General features: G+C 35.9%; 1 protein-coding gene and 1 pseudogene across 1 annotated transcript in view; both read left to right on the top strand.

Annotated features, from left to right (window-relative positions):
• The window catches only part of SLC26A7 (solute carrier family 26 member 7), a 194,917-nt gene that overhangs the window by 151,201 nt on the left and 20,301 nt on the right, over positions 1-23,415 (top strand). The window contains exons 13-14 of the mRNA XM_032610680.1: positions 5,117-5,254; positions 10,234-10,282. Coding sequence (XP_032466571.1) covers positions 5,117-5,254; positions 10,234-10,282 — 187 coding nt within the window. The remainder of the gene's footprint in view (positions 1-5,116; positions 5,255-10,233; positions 10,283-23,415) is intronic.
• On the top strand, positions 159-3,177 carry LOC116742683 (annotated as a pseudogene).

The following is a 23,415-nucleotide window of genomic DNA, read 5'->3' on the forward strand; positions in this document are numbered from 1 at the left end:
AAGCAGATAAATTACTACTTTAAAAATGATAATTCTATTGTTGATTAGTTTGAACTTTCAGTGTCATGTGTAACCACCATATATATAGCAATCAACAGGCAACAAATCAATAGAACAACAACAGAAAACTTGTATCAGCATGCAGATAAGAGGGTAGCATGGGTCATAGATGTAAAGTTCACAGAATAATCATGGTCCAGACTAGTTCAGTTATTTGGAAACCTCTTTTCCATTATTAAGTTGACATAAAACAGTCAAACTAAACTAATAGTCTATTCCAAATAAAATGATGGAGGAAGATAGGGAATAGGGAAGGGAATAAAGCAAAGTGGGGTCATGGTATTTGTTAACACAATCAGTGACCCTCTGTTTTATTAGCAGAGGGTAATTGATGCCACTAGGATTTGTTTCTTGCACAGTGGACACCTTTTTAAGGAAACAACATATGAATTGTCTCACTCAATCCATGTTTAGGCAGGCCAATTATGTTTGAGTTCTAGCTTCTTGTTCTGAAGGATGACCCAAACAAGTTTAAAGTGAAGAAAGAAAATGTCAACTTGAATTTTTGTCAATTAAAAAATTGGCCTTACTTTGAACCTGCTTTGTAATGTTTCACTAACCTTTTTTTTCTTTATTTTTCATTTTTGCTTGTTTTAGTACCTCATGATTGCCCTCAGAACAGAGAGAACTGGCCTCCTATCAGAAGGATCAGTGTCAGGGTATTTCTGAGTAGACTGGAAGTAGAAAGTAGCAGCAGGAGTCCTTCTGTGACACCTAGGGAAATGGCTTGTGTTTTTTAACAAGTATGGAAAGATTTGCTTCATAGAAAGCTATTGGAGTTCAAAGACTTTGAAGGTGTCCCAGGCTCGAGTTTTCCACCAATGCTACCTTCCTTTCCTATCCCTTTCTTTTCCTCCTTTAAATTTTCCATGGGAATTTAATGCTCATACAAAGTCCCAGACTGACTCAGGCCTCTAAAGTCCTCAGTGTAGCCACCCCACAAGTACAGCCGTATTCCAATAGCCTTGACATTCTTAGCTTTGAAACAGAATTCAAGTTTGGTATTTTTCAGTTTAAAGATCACTGGTTAATAAATTCTACCTAATTCATACCTTCTTGTCAAGCTAATTATGTGAGGAAGTGAATGAGGGGATTTGCAGGAAGATGAAAGTGCTGAAATTTCTCCATGTCTTTAAAACTTGATTTGTTCCAGTCTAGCTACCTACCTGAATAATAACTGTGTCACATGGAAATCTTATTAGAATATTACACCTCACTAGTTATTTAATGTTTTGTATCAAAACTAAGAGGGAAAACAGTAAGATAGAGAAAAATTTGAATATGAACTCTTAGGTGGAATTTTTAGCTAACTTCAAGAGTAGTGGTGATCTGTCACTCCTCCCTTCTGTTTATGCATGCTCCCACCCCTTCTTCACATGAAACACTCATTCTCAATTTGGAAGACCCCTCCCCACTCAGTGAATTCAACTCTATTGAGAATTTCTTTTCTTGCCCCATTTGAGTCTCTGTTCCTTAATAAATATCTATCTTTAAAAAGTATATTATCTTAAACCATATTGGCACAAACATGTGGTGTGATTAATGAGTCAATTTAAGATGTGGGTCTTTGTCATAACTAAACCTGACAGGCCAAATAATTGTTTTATTTTTGGCTTATAAGAGATTTCCTCTTGATTAAAAGTTAATTTGGTAGGGCTTTCCTGGTGGCGCAGTGGTTGAGAGTCCGCCTGCCGATGCAGGGTAAACGGGTTCGTGCCCCAGTCCGGGAAGATCCCACAGGCCGCGGAGCGACTGAGCCCGTGAGCCATGGCCGCTGAGCCTGCGGATCCGGAGCCTGTGCTCCGCAATGGGAGAGGCCACAACAGTGAGAGGCCCGCGTACAGCAAAAAAAAAAAGTTAATTTGGTAACTTAAGCGTTTTTGTTTTCTTGAATTGTTTATTTTCAGCAAATCTAACTTTCTAGAGTTTAAACAGTTGTGTAGCTATAGAAACTTTTTGACATTATCTAGCTTAAAAATTTACCTACGTTAGCTCTCGTGGTTCCAGTGGGGAGAGAAGGAGGAAACAGGGATCCCCTGCCACCGCTGCCACCACCATGTCTGTGCTGGTGGTGTGGGAAAGGAGGCGTGAATCCCAAGGCACTAGCCGTAGTTGTTGCCGCTACGGGAAGGTCGGCGGGGGGAGCGTAATGGAAGATATAAACTGAACATCGACAGCATCATCCAATGGCTGCTGGAAGTGAGAGGGTCCAAACCTGGTAAGAATGTCCAGCTACAGGAGAACGAAATCAGAGGACTTTGCTTAAAGTTCGGAGAAATCTTCCAAAGTCAGCCTATCCTACTGGAACTTGAAGCACCACTCACAATATGTGGTGATATCCATGGGCAATACTATGATTTGCTTCGACTTTTTGAGTATGGTGTTTTCCCTCCAGAAAGCAATTACCTGTTTTGGGGGGACTATGTGGACAGGGGATAGCAGTCATTGGAGACTATCTGCCTCTTATTGCCTTACAAAACCAAATATCCCGAGAATTTTTTTCTTCTCAGAGGAAATCACGAATGTGCCAGCATCAATAGAATTTATGGATTTTATGATGAATGTAAAAGAAGATACAACATTAAACTATGGAAAACTTTCACAGATTGCTTTAACTGTTTACCGATAGCAGCCATCATGGATGAGAAAATATTCTGCTGTCATGGAAGTTTATCACCAGGATCTTCAGTCTATGGAGCAGATTCAGTGAATTATTCGACCAATTGATGTACCAGATCAAAGTCTTCTTTGTGATCTTTTGTGGTCTGACCCTGATAAAGATGTCTTAGGCTGGGTGGAAAATGACAGAGGCGTGTCCTTCACATTTGGTGCAGAAGTGGTTGCAAAATTTCTCCATAAGTATGATTTGGATTTTATATGTAGAGCCTATCAGGTGGTTGAAGACGGATATAATTTTTTTGCAAAGAGACAATTGGTCACTCTGTTTTCTGCACCCAATTGTTGTGGAGGGTTTGACAATGCAGGTGCCATGATGAGTGTGGATGAAACACTAATATGTCCTTTTCAGATTTTAATCCTGCAGAGAAAAAGAAACCAAATACCATGAGACCCATAACACCTCCAAGGGGTATGATCACAAAGCAAGCAAAGAAATAGATGTCATTTTGACACTGCCTACTTGAGACTTGTAACATATACTATATATCCTTCATTTTTAAAACTGAAATGTATATTGGTCAGCTTTTACAAACAACTTTAGTGATGGTGCTAAAGCTATACAGCCCAGGACAGTTTATCCTGTGTAAGGGGTGAGTGTATAGTTGATCTTTTTTTTAAAATTCAGTACAGCCCATGAATAATGTAAATGCTCATTTTCTTTAGGATATAGAGACCTAGTGTGCTCAATCTGTACGTTATTGTCATAAAATGCATACTGTTGGATACAAAACACTGTGAACTTTTTTGTTTGTTTATTTGTTTCAAAGGAATTGCTTGTTTTTCTCTCATTGTCTTGTCATGTACAAACTAGTTTTTATAGCTATCAAAATTAGGAGTAACTTTCAACCTTACCAGCATCACTGGTATATATATTTAATTAAAGCACACTTTCCCCTGTGGTATACTTAAAATGACAATTAAAGCCATTATTTGACATTATAAAGCCATTATGACTCTTTCCTAAAGCCAAAGTTTCTGTTGAAATATATATTGACACTCCCCTAAGTACAAGGTGGCATGGTTGTGTACCCCTGCTGCCTTCATGGGGGTTCAAAAACAGATTTTTGAGTTTGAATAGCAATTAGTAACATAGTGCTGTTTAAGTTATTGATTAAAGTTAATAACATTTTGTATGATTTCCATCTAGTCTTTTCACTAAGTAAGCTTTTTACAGTTATATCAGGCTTGAACCCATCCATTCAGAAAGCTTGAAATTATAGAAATAATACTGTTCTATATGAGTGACCAATTATGCTTTCTTTGGCCTACATTCTTTACTCTGCAGTGAAATTGAGGCTTATAAGTCAAAACAAAGGAACTAATTTACTATCCACCAGTTTATACAGAACTCACAGTATCTATGACTTTTTTAAAACTAAGATCTGTTTAAAAGAAATCTGTTTCAACAGCTGACCATGTACAATACCATGTGGTAAAAATGAATTCAGACTTATTAAATGATGGAATTGTTTTAAAAAAATTACCTACTTTAAAAAGCAAGGAATCTAAGAGAGGTTAAACTAATTGTCCAAATTCATATATCTGATATTTTCTTTTACCTTTCTATCTCTGCCTGTATGTGTCTCCTCCTCAATGTGAGTACTAAAGTCTGAAGGGATATTGCTTTATTTAGTTGGTAAGGAGTTATCATTTCATAGAACTTACCATCCTCTCAGTTTCTAAGACAGACCCCTGCCCCAAAGGTCATGGAGAAGATGGTATTGCCAGGAAGACCTGGGCAAATGGCCAAAGCAGACACCTTTTGTTTTGAAATTTTTCCTTCCCCATTTCCTCATGTCTTGCCTATATCCTAAATCCAATGTAATCTAGGCCTGCCCAAAGTGAAATTACCTTCCTGATAATACCTCTTGGTTTCTTTCCCTCAGTTAGAACTATCAGTCACTTGTAAGGTTATATTCCTGCCTAAGGACGACTATGTCATTATGAGGTAAATGACTGACAGTGACCCTTTAGGACATATTTTCATTTTTAAAAATACTGATGGCTAGGTAAAGGAATTTTAAATTTCTAGACTGAGTGGAAGAGGTACTTTTAGGAGGATAAGTCTTCATGATACTCTTTGGATAGTCTAGGCTGTTGCCTCCCCAAAACCCAATTAGTAGGAATAAGGAGCATTTTTCTGAAAAGCTGCAGACTTATCTCATGGTTACTAATGTTTCTTAATAAAGAGGAAGTACATATTTTCCCTGAGAAGTATGATAGTATACTAAATTCTCCAAAGAAATTTTAATGAAAACATCAGCCAGGAGATTGCTTCCATAAATGAGTGGCATTTGGACTTGTAGGATTTCAATTCATTGTAGGATTTATTTCATTCAGAACTCTGAATCTATTCCTTTTTTTTTTCTTGTAAAAGGAAACCCTGCAGCAGGTGAAAATTATCTCAATAAACAACCCACTTGTTTTTCTGAATGTAAAGAAGTTTCATACTGATCTAATGAACATAATCCAAAAAGAAAATGTCAGCAACCAGCCACTTGATGAAATCAGCAAGGTAGGGTCAACTCTTTCATGATTACAATATCATGCTACAGATAACCTTATAACATGATGCCCCAAAAACGTTATCATGTAAATATAATATGTTATAAAAGTGTTTAGAGACCTCTTCCTGAGCAAAACCTTATATTGTATTATACATTTTATTTGGCTCTTGTAGTTAGCCTTTAGGTAATCGCTTTTGTTCATTCATTTGTTCAGTTGTTCACTTACTCATTAATTCAGCACATATCTAATGGACATGTGTACTAAGTGCTATAACCCTGAGGAGAATACATAAGACAAATCACTTAAATCAAAGGATCTTTTTACCAAGAGAAAGAAGAGTTAGATCTACCTCTAAAAGAGAATATGGTAAATGACTCAGAGAAGGATAAACTGTTGCCATCATTATAACGTTATTTTAAAATGCCATCATTCTTTATCTTCATAAATTATTTCAATTAACACAGATAGCAAATCAAATGTTCATCAGGATGAGTTCATGTGAATGAGCTATCTGTAATCATTTGAATCCTTAAGCTCTCTGCAATGTTAAGAGCATGGACTTTGGAGCTAAGCTGCCTGGGTGAGCCACTTAGGAATGGTGGGACCCTAGCCAAGTTATTTAATCTTTTCTGTTTCAGTTTCCTAATCAGTACTAGAGATGATTAAATGAGTTAATATACACAAAGAAATTAGAATAGTGCCTAACCTACTCAATACTATAAAATCTTAGCTAGAATTATTAGTTTGATTGAGTGCAAATAATGCCCTCTCAATGAAGCATTTCTTGACTTTTAGATAACAAAGATCTCTTTTTTCTCTTGTATCCTTGAGCATATACTATCTCCCAGTCAGTCAGATGCATAGGAGACCTTGGCCCTTCCACTTCTGGTGTCTCAGGAGCTAATTCCACATTCCTGTCTCTGCAGCTTCATGCTTCTGCCTCATAGTGATCCACACAACAGAGGTCCTAAATACAAGATCAGATATGAAATTTGCTGGGCACAGTTCAAAATGAAAATGTGAAGTTCCTTGTTCAACAGTTGTTAGGAATTTCAAAATGGTGACAGCAGAACATTAAGCCAAATGAGAGACCCTTCTAAGCATGGGGTCCTATGTGACTGCACAGGGCTCAAGCCCATGAAGCTGGCCCTGTCTATATATCTCCAGACCTTCTTTACCCCTCACTGTGATCTTTAGGATGTCAACTTTCATTGGAATATTAGGAACTAGCACCTTTGATTTTGGGGTGAGAAGAACTTGCTCTTATGCCAAAGGGGGAGATATATTCCTAATTGTTCAAATTGTATATTAGGCCTATTTTTAATCACAAAGCCATTCTATACCTTACAGAGTGTTAAACTGTATTATGAGAGAGGAAGGCTCTTGTGGCTGACATTAAGCTCATAACATCATGCATAAAAATATTGTGGGAAAATCTGTCTAGAGTGTCAAATAACCTAATTAACACACAAGAAGTTGTGGTCTTATTTTACCAAAATCTAAATTTACTTATTGAAATAATACACTAGTTTGTGGACTTCATCATTTCTAGTAGAGTACCTGACATGAGGATTCTTATAACAAATTATTTACCGATAGTCGATAGTGTTTTCCTTAGAATATTTTCCTGCAAGATTAAGGTTGCTCCAACTTGTTTTCAGAAATTGCAAATTGGCATGTGTTTACCTTGTGGTGTACCTTAGAAACAAATTTCATTAACACAGTCTTCTGTGAGAAGGTTCTACATATATGATTTTACCTACTTGGGACTTCAGAAAATTGAGTCTAAAAATCAAATAGAGTTTATTGAATCTAGGTTATTGGTACGTAATGGCACCCAAAAGGATTCTTTAATTCAGAACTTTATGTTGGTGAGAAAGAATTTGTTGAAACTGAGCTCTACTCTAATGATAATAAAGCAAATATTGTATGTATATTTGTATGTTATGAGTTTTAAAGGACACAACAAGGACTCAGATGGCACTCTGGAATTCCTCCTCTCAGAGGAACCTGGGGTAAACCTTTATTCAGAATGCTTAAAAGGATAGTCTTGAGCATGGATGCTCTTTTGGGCAACTCATATTGTCCTTGTCACACACTGTCTGCCTAGGATATCTACTTATTTTAAGGACTATGCACTTATTGTAAGTTCAGTTTTGGAGTAACAAGTCTGCATCAATTAATCTCTGCTGCAGCTTTGCCTCCCTTTTTCAGGCTGAACATAGCAGTCAATAGTTGTTCCTTGAACTGGAGTGCTCTGCCAGGGACTTGATCTTCTCTTCTCTGACAGCTGAATTTTCAACAGATAGTAGTGATGGAAGGGCATTAGAAACATTCCAGAGCAGGAAGATTTACATCCTATTCAAAACATAAACTGAAAAAGGATCCCCTGTTAGGTTATGTAACAATATACTTCTATATCGTTATACTGCTATACTTCCTGTATATCACTATTAAATGTCTCCCTGAATGCAGAAGCTTAGAAGGATCTCAGGCTGCTAGTGTTTGATGGATTCATGCTCATTATTATATAGGCTACAGATATTCACTATAATATTATCACCATTTTGTGGTCTCACTTTGCAAGAGAAGTTTCAATCTGCTGTTTACCTAAAATTTTCTTTTGCTCAGACAAGGTTTTTTTTTTAAAGTAGATTTTAGTTTTTGGAACAGTTTTAGATTTACAGAGAAAAATTGAGAAGTTAGTATAGAGAGTTCCTATATACCCCACACCACACAGTTTCCTCTATTATTAACTTCTTGTATTAGTGTGACATATTTATTATAATCGATCAACCAATATGGGTACATTATCATTAATTATAGTCCATGCTTTATTCAGATTTACTTAGTTTTACCTAATGTCCTTTTACTGCTCCAGAATTCCAGCCAGGATATTACATTACAGTTAGTTGTCCTGTCTCATTAGATTCTCTTGGCTGTGATAGTTTCTTAGACTTTCCCTTTTTTGATGGCCTTGACAGTTTTGAGTAGTACTGGTCAGGTATTTTGTAGAATGCCCCTCTGGTGGAATTATCTCTTATTTTTCTCATAGTAGGACTGGATATATGGGTTTTCAGAAGGAAAACTATAGAGGTGAAGTGCCATTTTCATCACATTGTTTCAAGGGTACATAATATAAGCATGATTTATCACTGTTGATGTTGACCTTGATCACTTGGATGAGATAGTATTTGTCAGGTTTCTTCACTGTAAAGTTACTCCTTTTCCCCCTTTCCCTGCTGTAGTCCTTGAAAGCAAGTCACTCTGTGCAGCCTGTACTTAAGGAGTGTGGAGTCATTCTCCACCTTCTCGAGGGGGGAGTATCTGATTTAAACTTCTTTTGCAGGAGAGATTTCAGACAAGGTATTTTAAGAGGAGGGAAAGGAATCACATTTGTTGACTGTCTCTCAAGGGCAAGTCCCTTTAAGTGGGCTATCTAACTTAATTGTTATCAGCCCCATGATGTAACTGACTTTACCTGAATGTTACAAAAAAGAAAAATTGAGACTTAGAAATGTAAAATAACCTGGTGAAAACTATTTGATAACTGTCAGAATCAGACTTAAAATATATACGCTGAACCACTGGGATTAAGAAGGGAAAATAGATGTTGTGTGGTCACCCTCTAAGATGATATCTGATTTCATGAGAAAAGCAATATAATGTAGAAGTTTGAAGCATGAGGTGCAGAGTGGAAAGACATGAGCTCAGGTTCTAACTCAGTTCTTACTAGCTTTGTGACTTTGGTCAGATTATTTAACCATTTCAATCTTTAGAAGTCTTCCAAATTCAGAAATTTTCCAACTTTCGGGTGAAAAATGAGATCAGTAAATTCATAGGATTATTCTGAGGATTAAATGATTAATGTAAAGTTCTTGGTATATAATAAGTACTCAAGAAATAACAATTGTTATCATCATTAACAGTAATAACAATAACACATTTTTGAGAAGTACAGGGCATGTTATAATGTTAGAGGAATCAATTATTTTTAATTTCAAAGAAGTTTAATTGTAGGATATAGAGTCGTTTTCATTCTCCAGCATTTCCATAAATCAGGAATATTTTTTCTTGGACATTTTCATGGAGCTTCAGATGAACAGCTAACTTTAAAAATATTTATTTTTATTGGAGTATGGTTGATTTACAATATTGTGTTAGTTTCAGGTTACAACAAAATGATTCAGTTATACAAACACATGTATCTTTTTTTTTCAGATTCTTTTCACTTACAGGTTATTACAAAATATTGAGTACATTTCCCTGTGCTACACAGTAGGTCCTTGTTGGTTATATACTTCATGTATAGTAGTGTGTATATGTTAATCCCCAAATCCTAATTTATCCTTCCCCCACACCTTCCCCATTGGTAACCATACACTTGTTTTCTATGTCTATGAGTCTGTTTTTGTTTTGTAAATAAGTTCATTTGTATCATTATTTTTTAGCTTCCACATATACGCGATATCATATGATATTTATCTCTGTCTGGCTTACTTCACATTACTCAGCCATAAAAAAGAATAAAATAATGCCATTTGCAGCAACATGGATGGACCTAGAGTTTATCATATTAAGCGAACAGCTAACTTTTGTATAATATGAAATATATGGTTGGCGGTCTCTCTTTGAGAGTGCTGTGTTAATGAAGTTAATTTCTGACTGGGTACGCTACAATGAAAAATACGTACAAATGTTCAATTCCTAATCAAATATTAAAACAAACTTAATCTTGCAGAAAACGTTCTAAAGAAGATAGTCTGACTTGATAATTTAAATTATCTACTGAGCTAACATAAGCTTAGAACCAATTATTTTATTATTTTAGTTTGTTGTATTTATCATTCTGAAAAAAAACTAGGAAAAATAATTATTGCATACAAGTTTTCTTTGTTATTTATGGAGAAAAGAATGATGTTCTTTTTCAGGGACAGAAATGAATTTTTATAATGTTATTCTTCTTTATATTTGTTTTCATTTCAGTGTGAACAAAACACATTGCTCAATTCTCTATCCAATGGCATTTGCAATGGTGAGTTAGCTTAAAAAACAACTAAGTGTACTGACTTGAATATAGACCAGAGAATGAAATCTTCTTCCCCTTCTCCCTCTCTGCCTCCTACTTCTGTCTTCCCTCTCTCCTCCTGATCTACATCCTCCCTCCCCTCTCCACCTTCTCTTCCTCCCTCCTCCTATTCTCTCCTCTTCCATCTCCCTCCTCTTTGCCTACTCCATCCTCCTCTCTTTTTTCTCTCTTCCTCCTTCTTTCTCTTATCTCTCTCCTATTCTGTCCTCCCCCTTCCTCCTTCTTTTCTTCTTCTTCCCTCTCATCCTCCTAATCTATTAGAAGTGAATTTAAGATGTATAAACCTACAAAGGATGAAGGTGTAAAACTTTATTATGAGGTGTTAAGAATACCTGAAACACAAATTAATGGTACTATTTTTGTAAAAATGGAAGGAAATACAATGTCCACTGATCAGAATGTACAATATTGAAAAGATGTCAGTTCTCGAGTTTATTTATAGATATAAATTGAATCACAATTAAAATTCCAATAGGACATTTTAATGGCAATTGACAAGCTCATTCTCAATTTTGTACAAAAACAAATGGCCAAGAATAGGCACAACTGTTGAAATATATGAACAAGCGGGAGAGCATGTTTTCTTATGTATGTATAGATGTATTATAAAGCCCTAATAATCAGTGGAGTGTGGTACTGGTTCAAAGATAAGTGAACAGATCAATAGGACAGAGTAGAGAGCACAGAAGTAAGGAAAAAAATCTCACATATATTGGTGTTTTATTTGTGACAAATGTGGCACTGGAGAGCAGTGAGTAAAAGACAGTCTTGTTAATATACAATGATGAGACAATCATGTATCCATAATGAATGAAATTAGACCTTTATCTCATGCCATACCCCAAATCAGTACCAGCTGGATCAAAGTCCTAGGAGTGGTAGACAAATTATAAATTTAGAAGAGAACATAGGAGAATATATATAAGAAATGTTAAACATTATCATTAAAATTCACTAGATTATTATCAAGAGCTTTTGTTTACCAAAAGGCATCATATAAAGCATAAAGAGATAAGCCAGAGTAAAAGGAGATAGGTGTAACAAATAGAATGGAGAAAGAATTGCACTCCCCAGGATATCAAGGAGTAAAAATGGCAGATGGCCTGTTAGGAAAATGGGCAAGAGACATGAACAGACATTTCACAAAATGAGACATTTTCAAATATACCAATAAACATATGAGAATATGCTTAAATTCACTATTGTTATTTATAATAATTATTGAGGAAATGTATATTAAATTCATAAGTAACACTACATATATATATGTATATATATATGTGTATATATATGTATATATACACATATATATATATATAATTGATATTTTTAAAAGTCTGACAATACCAAGTATTGGTGAGGATGTACAGCAACAAAAAATTTCTTGCAGTGCTAGTGGGAGTGTAAACTGTTACAACCACCTTGGAAAACAGTTTCACAATATCATATAAAGTTGAAGATACCATACCTTATGACAAGCAATTCCACTCCCAGTTATACATTCTAGCAATTTACATAAACAAGAATGTTCACACAGTATTGTTAGTAACTACACAAACCTGGAAACAGCTCATATTTCAAAAAAAAATTATCAGGTATATATAACTATGGAATATTTGTACATTTGAATTTTTATTTGATATATTTATTATACTATATACATATACAATAATGAAAACTAGATGAGTCTTATAAACTTAATTGGGCAAAAATAAAAAGATGAAAGAAAACATTAAATTCAAACTCCATTATATAAACTTAAAAAAAAAAAACACAGGAAAAGCTGACATACTGATTTTTGTTCTTCTAAAGACAATAAAAAAGGAATCTCTTAATATCTGTACCTGGAAACATATACAAGATTGTTCATAGTAGCTTTGTTTATAATTCTCCCAAATGCAGAAACAACTAAAATATTTATTAACAGTACAGTGGATAAAGAACATATGGAATGTTTATGTAAATACATATTATAATAAATACATATTATAATATCTATTATATTACTTTATGTAAAGTATTCTAAATACATGTATAACATATAGAATAGAATAAAATAAATATCATATAAATATATGAATTAATTGCATGACCCACATCAACATGGGTGCAGCTCAGATGTTAGCTTCTCTGGTCTCTTCTGACTTCTTGTAGCGAATTTACTTTCTCCTACGTTGTGCTTTCAAAGGACGCTTGTATAATACTGGTATTGTACTTATTTAATGATCATTTCTTAAAGGTCTCACTTTTCTGCTAATCTGGAAACTTTTTAAGGGCATTCTCACCTCTGCATCACTAGATCAGGCTCACTTTGCACAGAGCAGTAGCTGATGGGCATGGTCACCTTTGCCCTGTCCTTGTGAAATTTTGGCACCCAGTGACCCTTTTATAGTAGCTAGGACTGGTTGACCAGAATATTTTTCTGGTATTTTCCTTCTCTCCCCTCTTCTGACACTCCAAAGTATCTAGGTTCTCCCATCTCTCACTCTTGTTCAGGGGCAACCTCCTGTTCTCACTTACCTGTGCTTTAGATCCTCAGGTTTCATTTACTGCTCATGTTCTTGGTTTCTTCTCTCAATTTAACTAGTAAAACCTATAGCTCTTGGTTTTATTGCCTTTACATTTTCACTTCTGTGACTCTAATTCTGTCCTTAACCATATTCAAAATGAATTAGTATGACTTTCATATTTTTTTTTCTGCTATGAGACAGTCTTTGTCTTACTCCATGGATAGAAAATACCCAGTTTCCCATGCTTACATCAGACAGAATTAATTAATCAAGGCACTTCCTCCTATGAGCCAAAGTAACCTGAGAATCTTCTAAACAGGCAGTTGTAAGAAGCTGCTACAAATGGTTGGTGTTGGCACACAAGCTGAGATGTAGTTGCTATCCCAGCTTTATTCTATTCTGTGATGTAATAATACATTAATCTTAAATCACCTTTTTAAAAAAGCCTTCTTATGCATTAGAGATTATAAAGATTCCCTTCTGAGGATCAAGTGCCCACTCCTCATCTTGACAACTAAAGCCCTTCCTTATTTTCTCAAACTGATTTCCCTTTTACTACACATTACACAAGTTCTCTATCCCAATCAGATGAATCAGTTCATGACCCCTACATCTAATTTTATTGTCCCTAGATCTGATCCTTTATTTATCTTCTCCATTCTAGAACAATCTACTTTTTTGCCAATCCAAATACTATGTTTTCTTCAAGGTTTAATAGAGAAGTAAAGTAAATTGAAAGGACACACTCTTTGGCAATCTCAGGTAGACAAAGAAGTCAGCCAGATCCATAGAGGGGAATATACAGTCAAGTGCAGCCTGGAATTCAGTGTCTTCAGCTGTAAGATGGAAATCATAGTAATATGGAGAGACTACCACATGCCTCACTCAGTCACATATCGCCTTACATGGTTATAAAGTTGTTTCATTCATCCATATTTTCCTCCTAACTAGATTTTTAAGGGAAGAAATGTGTTTTAAATTCCATTGCATTATCCTTCATTGTCCAATGAACACTAGGTCAGTGAATGAAAATTACAGTGCTAATATTTGTATAGCACTTCCAAGTTTTCAAAGGACATTCTTCTGAATAACTGAAATAGATAATTGGCAACTATACTTCCATTTTCAAATAGGTAATAGGATACTATTCATTTTACTGATGAAAATGTTGAGGACATAGATAACTAACTTGCTCAGGATTGTGCAGTTGGTTAGGGACAGAGGAGGAACTCAAGTCCCTGTCGAAGACAGACATGTGTACAGGAAAGGGTGCTTAAAGCTGGGATTTGGGAGTTCTGAGCCAGATGCAGTCTGCAGGAACACAACCAAGAAGGGTTGGTTGGTGCTAATACAGGGAAAAGGAGGTAACAGACAGCACCATCTTCCTCTGCTTTGGTTGAAAGCTTGTGAAAATGGAGATAGAGGTTGGACTTAAAAGAGATTTCAGTATGTAATTAACATAACCAGCACAGTTTGGGTGTTGGGGGAAGAGAGAGGGCAATACAAATGATGATTTGAAGCTTTGAACCACTCAAACTGGGATAAATAACAGGAAATCCAGGAGGGTAGCTAAAAGGAAAGGGAAGTTTATTTTAGGAGATGGTGAATTTAAGATACTGGGAGATCATCAGGAGACATCCATGAGTTTTGGGGACCACTGAAGAGATCTGGAAGTAACTAAAGCAAAGGGAGTTATCAGCTGGGAAAGGGAATAGGAAAGAGGAAAGAGAATAAAAAATACCCCCTCCAAACAATCTTTATAGAAGAGGAAGATTGGATTGAAAAATCAAAATATGTAAATACATATAAACTACATAAATAATAAGATGGAAATCATCATATTTCTCTGAATGAAAACAAAAATTGCACAAATGTGAACAAATCTTCCATTAACATGTTTAGTATGTTGTGTTCCAAAACACTTTAGTCACATTGTGCCATTACCAAGAGGCACTCTGTCAACGTCTCTCTTAGCATTGTGATTTTTCAGGTTCATCTCCACCATCTTTTTTTAACATCTTTATTGGTGTATAATTGCTTTACAATGGTGTGTTAGTTTCTGCTTTACAAGAAATTGAATCACCTATACATATACGTATATCCCAATATGTAGTCCCTCTTGCGTCTACCTCCGACCTTCCACATGCCACCCCTCTAGGTGGTCACAAAGCACCCAGCTAATCTCCCTGTGGTATGAGGATACTTCCCACTAGCTATCTATTTTATATTTGGTAGTATATATAAGTCCATGCCACTCTCTCACTTTATCCCAGCTTACCTTTCCCACTCCCCATGTCCTCAAGTTCATTCTCTATGTCTATGTCTTTATTTCTGTCTTGCCCCTAGGTTCATCAGAACATTTTTTTTTAGATTCCTTATATATGTGTTAGCATGCTGTATTTATTTTTATCTTTCTAACTTACTTCACTCTATATGACAGTCTCTATGTCCATTGACCTCACTACAAATAACTCAATGTAGTTTCTTTTTATGGCTGAGTAATATTCCATTGTATATATGTGCCACATGTTTATGCATTCATCAGTTGATGGACTCTTAGGTTGCTTCCATGTCCTGGCTATTGTAAATAGTGCTGCAATGAATATTGTGGTACATGACTCTTTTTGAATTACGGTTTTCTCAGGGTATATGCACAGTACTGGGAATGCTGGGTCGCATGGTAGTTCTAGTTTTAGTTTTTTAAAGGAACCTCCATACTGTTTTCCATAGTGGCTGTATCAATTTACATGCCTACCAGCATTTCCCCACACCCTCTCCAGCATTTACTGTTTGCAGACTTTTTGTTGATGGCCATTCTGACTGGTGTGAGGTGATACCTCATTGTCGTTTTGATTTGCATATCTCTAATGATTAGTGATGTCAAGCATCCTTTCATGTGTTTGTTGGCAATCTGTATATCTACTTTGGAGAAATGTCTATTTAGGTCTTCTGCCCAATTTTGGATTGGGATGTTTGTTTTTTGTAATTGAGCTGCATCAGATGCTTGTAAATTTTGGAGATTAATCCTTTGTTAGTTACTTCACTTGCAGATATTTTCTCCCATTCTGAGGGTTGTCTTTTCATCTTGTTTATGGTTTCCTTTGCTGTGCAAAAGCGTTTAAGTTTCATTAGACCCCATTTGTTTATTTTTGTTCTTATTTCCATTTCTCTAGGAGGTGGCTCAAAGATCATCTTGCTGTGATTTATGTCATAGAGTGTTCTACCTATGTTTTCCTCTAAGAGTTTGATGATGTGTGGACTTACATTTAAGTCTTTAATACATTTTTAGTTTATTTTTGTGTATGGTGTTAGGGAGTCTTCTAATATCATTCATTTACATATAGCTGTCCAGTTTTCCCAGCACCACTTATTGAAGAGGCTGTCTTTTCTCCATTGGATATTCTTGCCAAATTTATCAAAGATACGGGGGCCATATGTGTGTGAGTTCATCTCTAGGCTTTCTATCCTGTTCCATTGATCTATATTTCTGTTTTTGTGCCAGTACCATACTGTCTTGATTACTGTAGCTTTGCAGTATAGTCTGCAGTCTGTGAGCCTGATTCCTCCAGCTCTGTTTTTCTTTCTTAAGATTGCTTTGGCTATTTGGGGTCTCTTGTGTTTGCATACAAATTTGGAAAGTTTTTGTTCTAGTTCTGTGAAAAATGCCATTGGTAGTTTGATAGGGATGGAATTGAATCTGTAGATTGCTTTGGGTAGTGTAGTCATTTTCACAATATTGATTCTTCCAACCCAAAAGCATGGTATATCTCTCCATATGTTTGTTTCATACTTAATTTTTTCATCAGTGTCTTATAGTTTTCTGCATACAGGTCTTTTGTCTCCTTAAGTAGGTTTCTTCCTAGGTATTTTATTCTTTTTCTTGCAATGGTAAATGGAAGTGTTTCCTTAATCTCCTTTTCTGATCTTTCATTGTTAGTGTATAGAAATGCAAGAGATTTCTGTGCGTTAATTTTGTATCCTGCTACTTTACCAAATTCATTGATTAGCTCTAGTAGTTTTCTGGTAGCATCTTTAGGATTCTCTATGTATAGTATCATGTCATCTGCAAACAGTGACAGCTTTATTTCTTCTTTTCCGATTTGGATTCCTTTTATTTCTTTTACTTCTCTGATTGCTGTGGCTAAAACTTCCAAAACTATGTTGAATAACACTGGTGAGAGTGGGCAAACTTGTTTTCTTACTGATCTTAGTGGAAATGGTTTTATTTTTCACCATTAAGAACCATGTTGGGTGTGGGGTTTTCACATATGGCCTTTATTATGTTGAGGTAAGTTCCCACTATACCTACATTCTGGCTTTTTTTTTTCTTTATCATAAATGGGTGTTGAATTTTGTCGAAAGCTTTTTCTGCATCTATTGAGATGATCATATGTTTTTCTCCTTCAATTTGTTAATATGGTGTATCACATTGATTGAATTGCGTTTATTGAAGAATCCTTACATTCCTGGGATAAACCCCACGTGATCATGGTGTATGATCTTATTAGTGAGCTGTTGGATTCTGTTTGCTACTATTTTTTTGAGGATTTTTGCATCTATATTCACCACTGATATTGGCCTATAGTACTCTTTTTTTGTGACATCTTTTTCTGGTTTTATTAAGAGGGTGGCCTCATAGGATAAGTTTGTGAGTGTTCCTCCCTCTGCTTTACTTTGGAAGAGTTTGAGAAGGGCAGGTGATAACTCTTCCCTAAATGTTTGATAGAATTCACCTGTGAAGCCTTCTGGTCCTTGGCTTATGACTGTTGGAAGATTGTAAATCACAGTCCCAATTTCAGTGCTTGTGTTTCGTCTGTATATTTTTAAAAATTTTTCCTGGTTAAGTCTCAGAAAGTTGTGCTTTTCTAAGAATTTGTCCATTTCTTCCAGGTTGTCCATTTTATTGGCATAGAGTTGCTTGTAGTAATCTCTCATGGTGCTTTGTATTTCTTCAGTGTCCGTTGTTACTTCTTTTTCATTTCTAATTCTATTGTTTTGAGTTTTCTCCCTTTTTTTTCCTTTTTTAACATAGTTATTGGAGTATAATTGGTTTACAATGGTGTGTTAGTTTCTGTTTTATAACAAAGTGAATCAGCTATACATATATCCTCATATCTCTTTCCTCTTGCATCTTCCTCCCTCCCACCTTCCCTATCCCACCATCTATCTGGTCACAAAGCACTGAGCTGATCTCCCTGTGCTATGTGACTGCTTCCCACTAGCTATCTAGTTTACATTTGGTAGTGTATATATGTCCATATATACACTACCACTCTCTCAGTTTGTCCCAGCTTACCCTTCCCACTCCCCATGTCCTCAAGTCCATTCTCTAGTAGGTCTGCATCTTTATTCCCGTCTGGTCCCTAGGTTCTTCAAGACCATTTTTTCTTTTACTTTTAGATTCCATATATATGTGTTAGCATACAGTATTTGTTTTTCTCTTTCTGACTTACTTCACTCTGTATGACAGACTCTAGGTCCATCCGCCTCACTACAAATAACTCAATTTCGTTTCTTTTTATGGCTGAGTAATATTCTATTGTATATATGTGCCACATCTTCTTTATCCATTCATCTGTCGATGGACACTTAGGGTGCTTCCATGTCCTCGCTATTGTAAGTAGAGCTGCAATGAACATTGTGGTACATGACTCTTTTTGAATTATGGCTTTTTCAGGGTATATGCCCAGTAGTGGAATTGCTGGGTCATATGGGAGTTCTATTTTTAGTTTTTTAAGGAACCTCCATACTGTTCTCCATAGTGGCTCTATCTATTTACGTTCCCACCAACAGTGTATGAGGCTTCCCTTTTCTCCACCCCCTTTCCAGCATTTATTGCTTGTAGGTTTTTTGATTATGGCCATTCTGCCCAGTGTGAGAGGATATCGCAATGTAGTTTTGATTTGCATTTCTCTAATGATTAATGATGTTGAGGATTCTTTCATATGCCTGCTGGCAATCTGTGTATCTTCTTTGGAGAAATGTCTATTTAGGTCTTCTGCCCATTTTTGTATTGGGTTGTTTGTTTTTTTGATATTGAGCTACATGAGCTGCTTGTAAATTTTGGAGATTAATCCTTTGTCAGTTGCTTCATTTGCAAATATTTTCTCCCATTCGGAGGGTTGTATTCTCATGTTGTTTATGTTTTCCATTGCTGTGCAAAAGCTTTTAAGTTTCATTAGGTCCCATTTGTTTATTTTTATTTCCATTCCTCTAGGAGGTGGGTCAAAAGAGATCTTGCTGTCATTTATGTCATAGAGTGTTCTGCCTATGTTTTCCTCTAAGAGTTTGATAGTGTCTGGCCTTACAGTTAGGTTCTTAATACATTTTGAGTTTATTTTTGTGTATGGTTTTAGGGAGTGTTCTAATTTCATTCTTTTACACGTAGCTGTCCAGTGTTCCCAGCACCACTTATTGAAGAGGCTGTCTTTTCTCCGTTGGATATTCTTGCCTCCTTTATCAAAGATAAGGTGACCACATGTGCATGGATTTATCTCTGGGCTTTCTATCCTGTTCCATTGAGCTATATTTCTGTTTTTGTGCCAGTACCATACTGTCTTGATTACCATAGCTTTGTAGTATAGTCTGAAGTCAGGTTGCTGATTCCTCCAGCTGCATTTTTCTTTCTCAATATTGCTTTGGCTCTTTGGGGTGTTTTGTATTCCATACAAATTGTGAAATTTTTCCTTCCAGTTCTGTAAAAACTTCTAGTGGTAGTTTGATGGGGATTGCATTGAATCTGTATGTTACTTTGGGTAATATAGTCATTTACACAATGTTGATGCTTCCAATCCAAGAACATGGTATATTTCTCCATCTATTTGTATCACGTTTAATTTCTTTCTTCAGTGTCTTATAGTTTTCTGCATATAGGTCCTTTGTCTCCTTAGGTAGGTTTATTCCTAGGTATTTTATAATTTTTGTTGCAGTGGTGAATGGGAGCGTATTCTTAATTTCAGCTTCTTATTTTTCATTATTAGTGTATAGGAATGAAAGAGATTTCTGTGCATTAATTTTGTATCCTGCTACTTTACCAAATTCATTGATTAGCTCTAGTAGTTTTCTGGTAGCATCTTTAGGATTCTCTATGTATAGTATCATGTCATCTGCAAACAGTGACAACTTTACCTCTTCTTTTCCACTTTGGATTCCTTTTATTTCTTTTTCTTCTCTAATTGCTGTGGCTAAGACTTCCAAAACTATGTTGACTAATACTGGTGAGAGTGGGCACCCTTATCTTGTTCCTGATCTTAGTGGAAATGGTTTCAATTTTTCACCATTGAGAATGATGTTGGCTATGGGTTTGTCATATATGACCTTTATTATGTTGAGATAAGTTCCTGCTATGCCTACTTTCTGAATGGTTTTTATTATAAATGGGTGTTGAATTTTTTCGAATGTTTTCTCTGCATCTATTGAAATAATCATATGGTTTTTCTCCTTCAATTTGTTAATATGGTGTATCACATTGATTAATTTGCATATAATGTAGAATCCTTGCATTCCTGGGATAACCCCACTTGGTCATGGAGTTTGATCTTTTTAATGTGTTGTTGGATTCTGTTTGCTAGCATTTTGCTGAGGATTTTTGCATATATGTTCATCCGTGATATTGGTCGGTAGTTTTCTGTTTTTGTGACATCTTTGTCTGCTTTTGTTGTCATGGTGATTGTGGCCTCATAGAATATGTTTGGGAGTGTTCCTCCGTCTGCCATATTTTGGAAGAGTTTTAGAAGTATAGGTGTTACCTCTTCTCTAAATGTTTGATAGAATTCGCCTGTGAAGCCATTTGGTCCTGGGCCTTTGTTTGTTGGAAGATTTTTAATCACAGTTTCAATTTCAGTGCTTGTGATTGGTCTGTTCATATTTTCTATTTCTTCCTGGTTCAGTCTAGGAAGGTTGTGCATTTCTAAGAATTTGTCCATTTCTTCCAGGTTGTCCTTTTTATTGGCATATAGTTGCCTGTAGTAATCTCTCATGATCCTTGGTTTTTCTGCAGTGTCAGTTGTTATTTCTCCTTTTTCATTGCTAGTTCTATTGATTTGAGTCTTACCCCATTTTTTCTTTCTGAGTCTGGCTAACGGTTTCTCAATTTTGTTTATCTTCTCAGAGAAACAGCTTTTTATTTATTTATTTTTTGTGGTACACAGGTCTTTCACTGTTGTGGCTCCTCCCATTGCAGAGCACAGGCTCTGGACGCACAGGCTCAGTGGCCATGGCTCATGGGCCCAGCCTTTCCGCAGCATGTGGGCTCTTCCCGGACTGGGACACAAACCCATGTCCCCTGCATCAGCAGGTGGACTCTCAACCACTGTGCCACCAGGGAAGCCCTCAGAAAACAACTTTTAGTTTTATTGATCTTTGCTCTCGTTTCCTTCATTTATTTTTTGTATTTATTTCTGGTCCTATCTTTATGGTTTCTTTCCTTCTGGTAACTTTGCGGTTTTTTTGTTCTTCTTTCTCTAATTCCTTCAGGTGTAAGGTTAGTTGGTTTATTTGAGGTGTTTCTTGTTTCTTAAGGTTGGATAGTATTGCTATACTCTTCCCTCTTAATACTGCTTTTGCTGCATCCCTTAAGTTTTGGCTCATCTTGTTTTCATTTTCTTTTGTTTCTAGATATTTTGTGATTTCCTCTTTGATTTCTTCAGTGATCTCTTGGTTATTAAGTAGTGTATTGTTTATCCTCCATGTGTTTGTATTTTTTTACATATGTTTTCCTGTAATTGATATCTAGTCTCATAGTGTTGTGGTTAGAAAAGCTACCTCGTACGATTTCAATTTTCTTAAACGTACCAAGGCTTGATTTGTGACCCAAGATATGATGTATCCTGGAGAATGTTTCATGAGCTCTTGAGAAAAAGTGTATTGTGTTGTTTTTGGATGGAATGTCCTATAAATATCAATTAAGTTCATCTTGTTTAATGTATCATTTATAGGTAGTGTTTTCTTATTTATTTTCATTTTTGATGATCAGTCAATTGGTGAAATTGGGGTGTTACATTCCCCTAGTGTGATTGTGTTACTGTCGATTTCTCCTTTTATGGCTGTTAGTATTTGCCTTATCTATTGAGATGCTCCTATGTTGGGTTCATAAATATTTACAATTGTTATATCTTCTTCTTGGATTGATCCCTTGACCATTATGTAGTATCCTTCTTTTCTCTTGTAATAGTCTGTGTTTTAGAGTCCATTTTGTCTGCTATGAGAATTGCTACTCCAGATTTATTTTGATTTCCATTTGCATGGAATATCTTTTTCCATCCCCTCACTTTCAGGATGCATGTGTCCCTAGGTCTGAAGTGGGTCTCTTGTAGACAGCATATTTACATTCTTCTTTTTGTATAGTTATACTTCTTTTTATATACATTCAGCCAGTCTATGTCTTTTGGTTGGAGCATTTAGTCCATTTACACTTAAAGTAGTTACTGATATGTATGTTCCTATTACCATTTTCTTACTTTTTGGAGGTTGTTATTGTAAGTCTTTTCCGTCTGTTGTGTCTCCTGCCCAGAGAAGTTCCTTTAACATTTGTTGTAAAGCTGGTTTGGTGGTGCTGACTTCTCTTAGCTTTTGCTTTTCTTTAAAGGTTTTAATTTCTCCATTGAATGTGAATGAGATCCTTGCTGCATAGAGTAATCTTGGTTGTAGGTTTTTCCCTTCCATCACTTTAAATATGTCCTGCCACTCCCTTCTGGCTTGCATAGTTTCTGCTGAAAGATGAGCTGTTAACCTTATGGGGATTCCCTTGTATGTTATTTGTTTTTTCCCTTGTTGCTTTTAACAGATTTTCTGTGTATTTAATTTTTGACAGTTGATTAATATGTGTCTTTGTGCATTTCTCCTTGGATTTATCCTGTATGGGGCCCTCTGTGCTTCCTGGACTTGATTAACTATTTGCTTTACCATATTAGGGAAGTTTTCAACCATAATCTCTTCAAGTATTTTCTCCTTCTCTTTCTTTTTCTCTTCTTCTGGGACCCCTATAATTCGAATGTTGGTGTGTTTAATATTGTCCCAGAAGTCTCTGAGACTGTCCTCAATTCTCTTCATTCTTTTTTCTTTATTCTGCTCTGCAGTAGTGTTTTCCACTATTTATCTTCCAGGTCACTTATCCATTCTTCTCCCTCAGCTATTCTTCTATTGATCCCTTGTAGAGAATTTTTAATTTCATTTATTGTGCTGTTCATGATTGTTTGTTTGCACTTTAGTTCTTCTAGGTCCTTGTTAAACATTTCTTGCATTTTCTCCATTCTATTTCCAATATTTTGGATCACCTTTACCATCATTATTCTGAATTCTTTTTCAGGTAGACTGCCTATTTCTTCTTCATTATTTAGGTCTGGTGGTTGTTTACCTTGCTCCTTCATCTGCTGTGTGTTCCTTTGTCTTCTCATTTTGCTTAACTTACTGGGTTTGGGGTCTCCTTTTCACAGCCTGAAGGTTCGCAGTTTCTGTTGTTTTTGGTGTCTGCCCCCAGTGGCTAAGGTTGTTTCAGCGGTCATGTAGGCTTCCTGGTGGAGGGGACTGTTGCCTGTGTTTTGGTGGATGAGCCTGTATCTTGTCTTTCTA

Source organism: Phocoena sinus, chromosome 17 (assembly GCF_008692025.1).
Source record: "Phocoena sinus isolate mPhoSin1 chromosome 17, mPhoSin1.pri, whole genome shotgun sequence".
Classification (NCBI taxonomy): Eukaryota; Metazoa; Chordata; class Mammalia; order Artiodactyla; family Phocoenidae; genus Phocoena; species Phocoena sinus.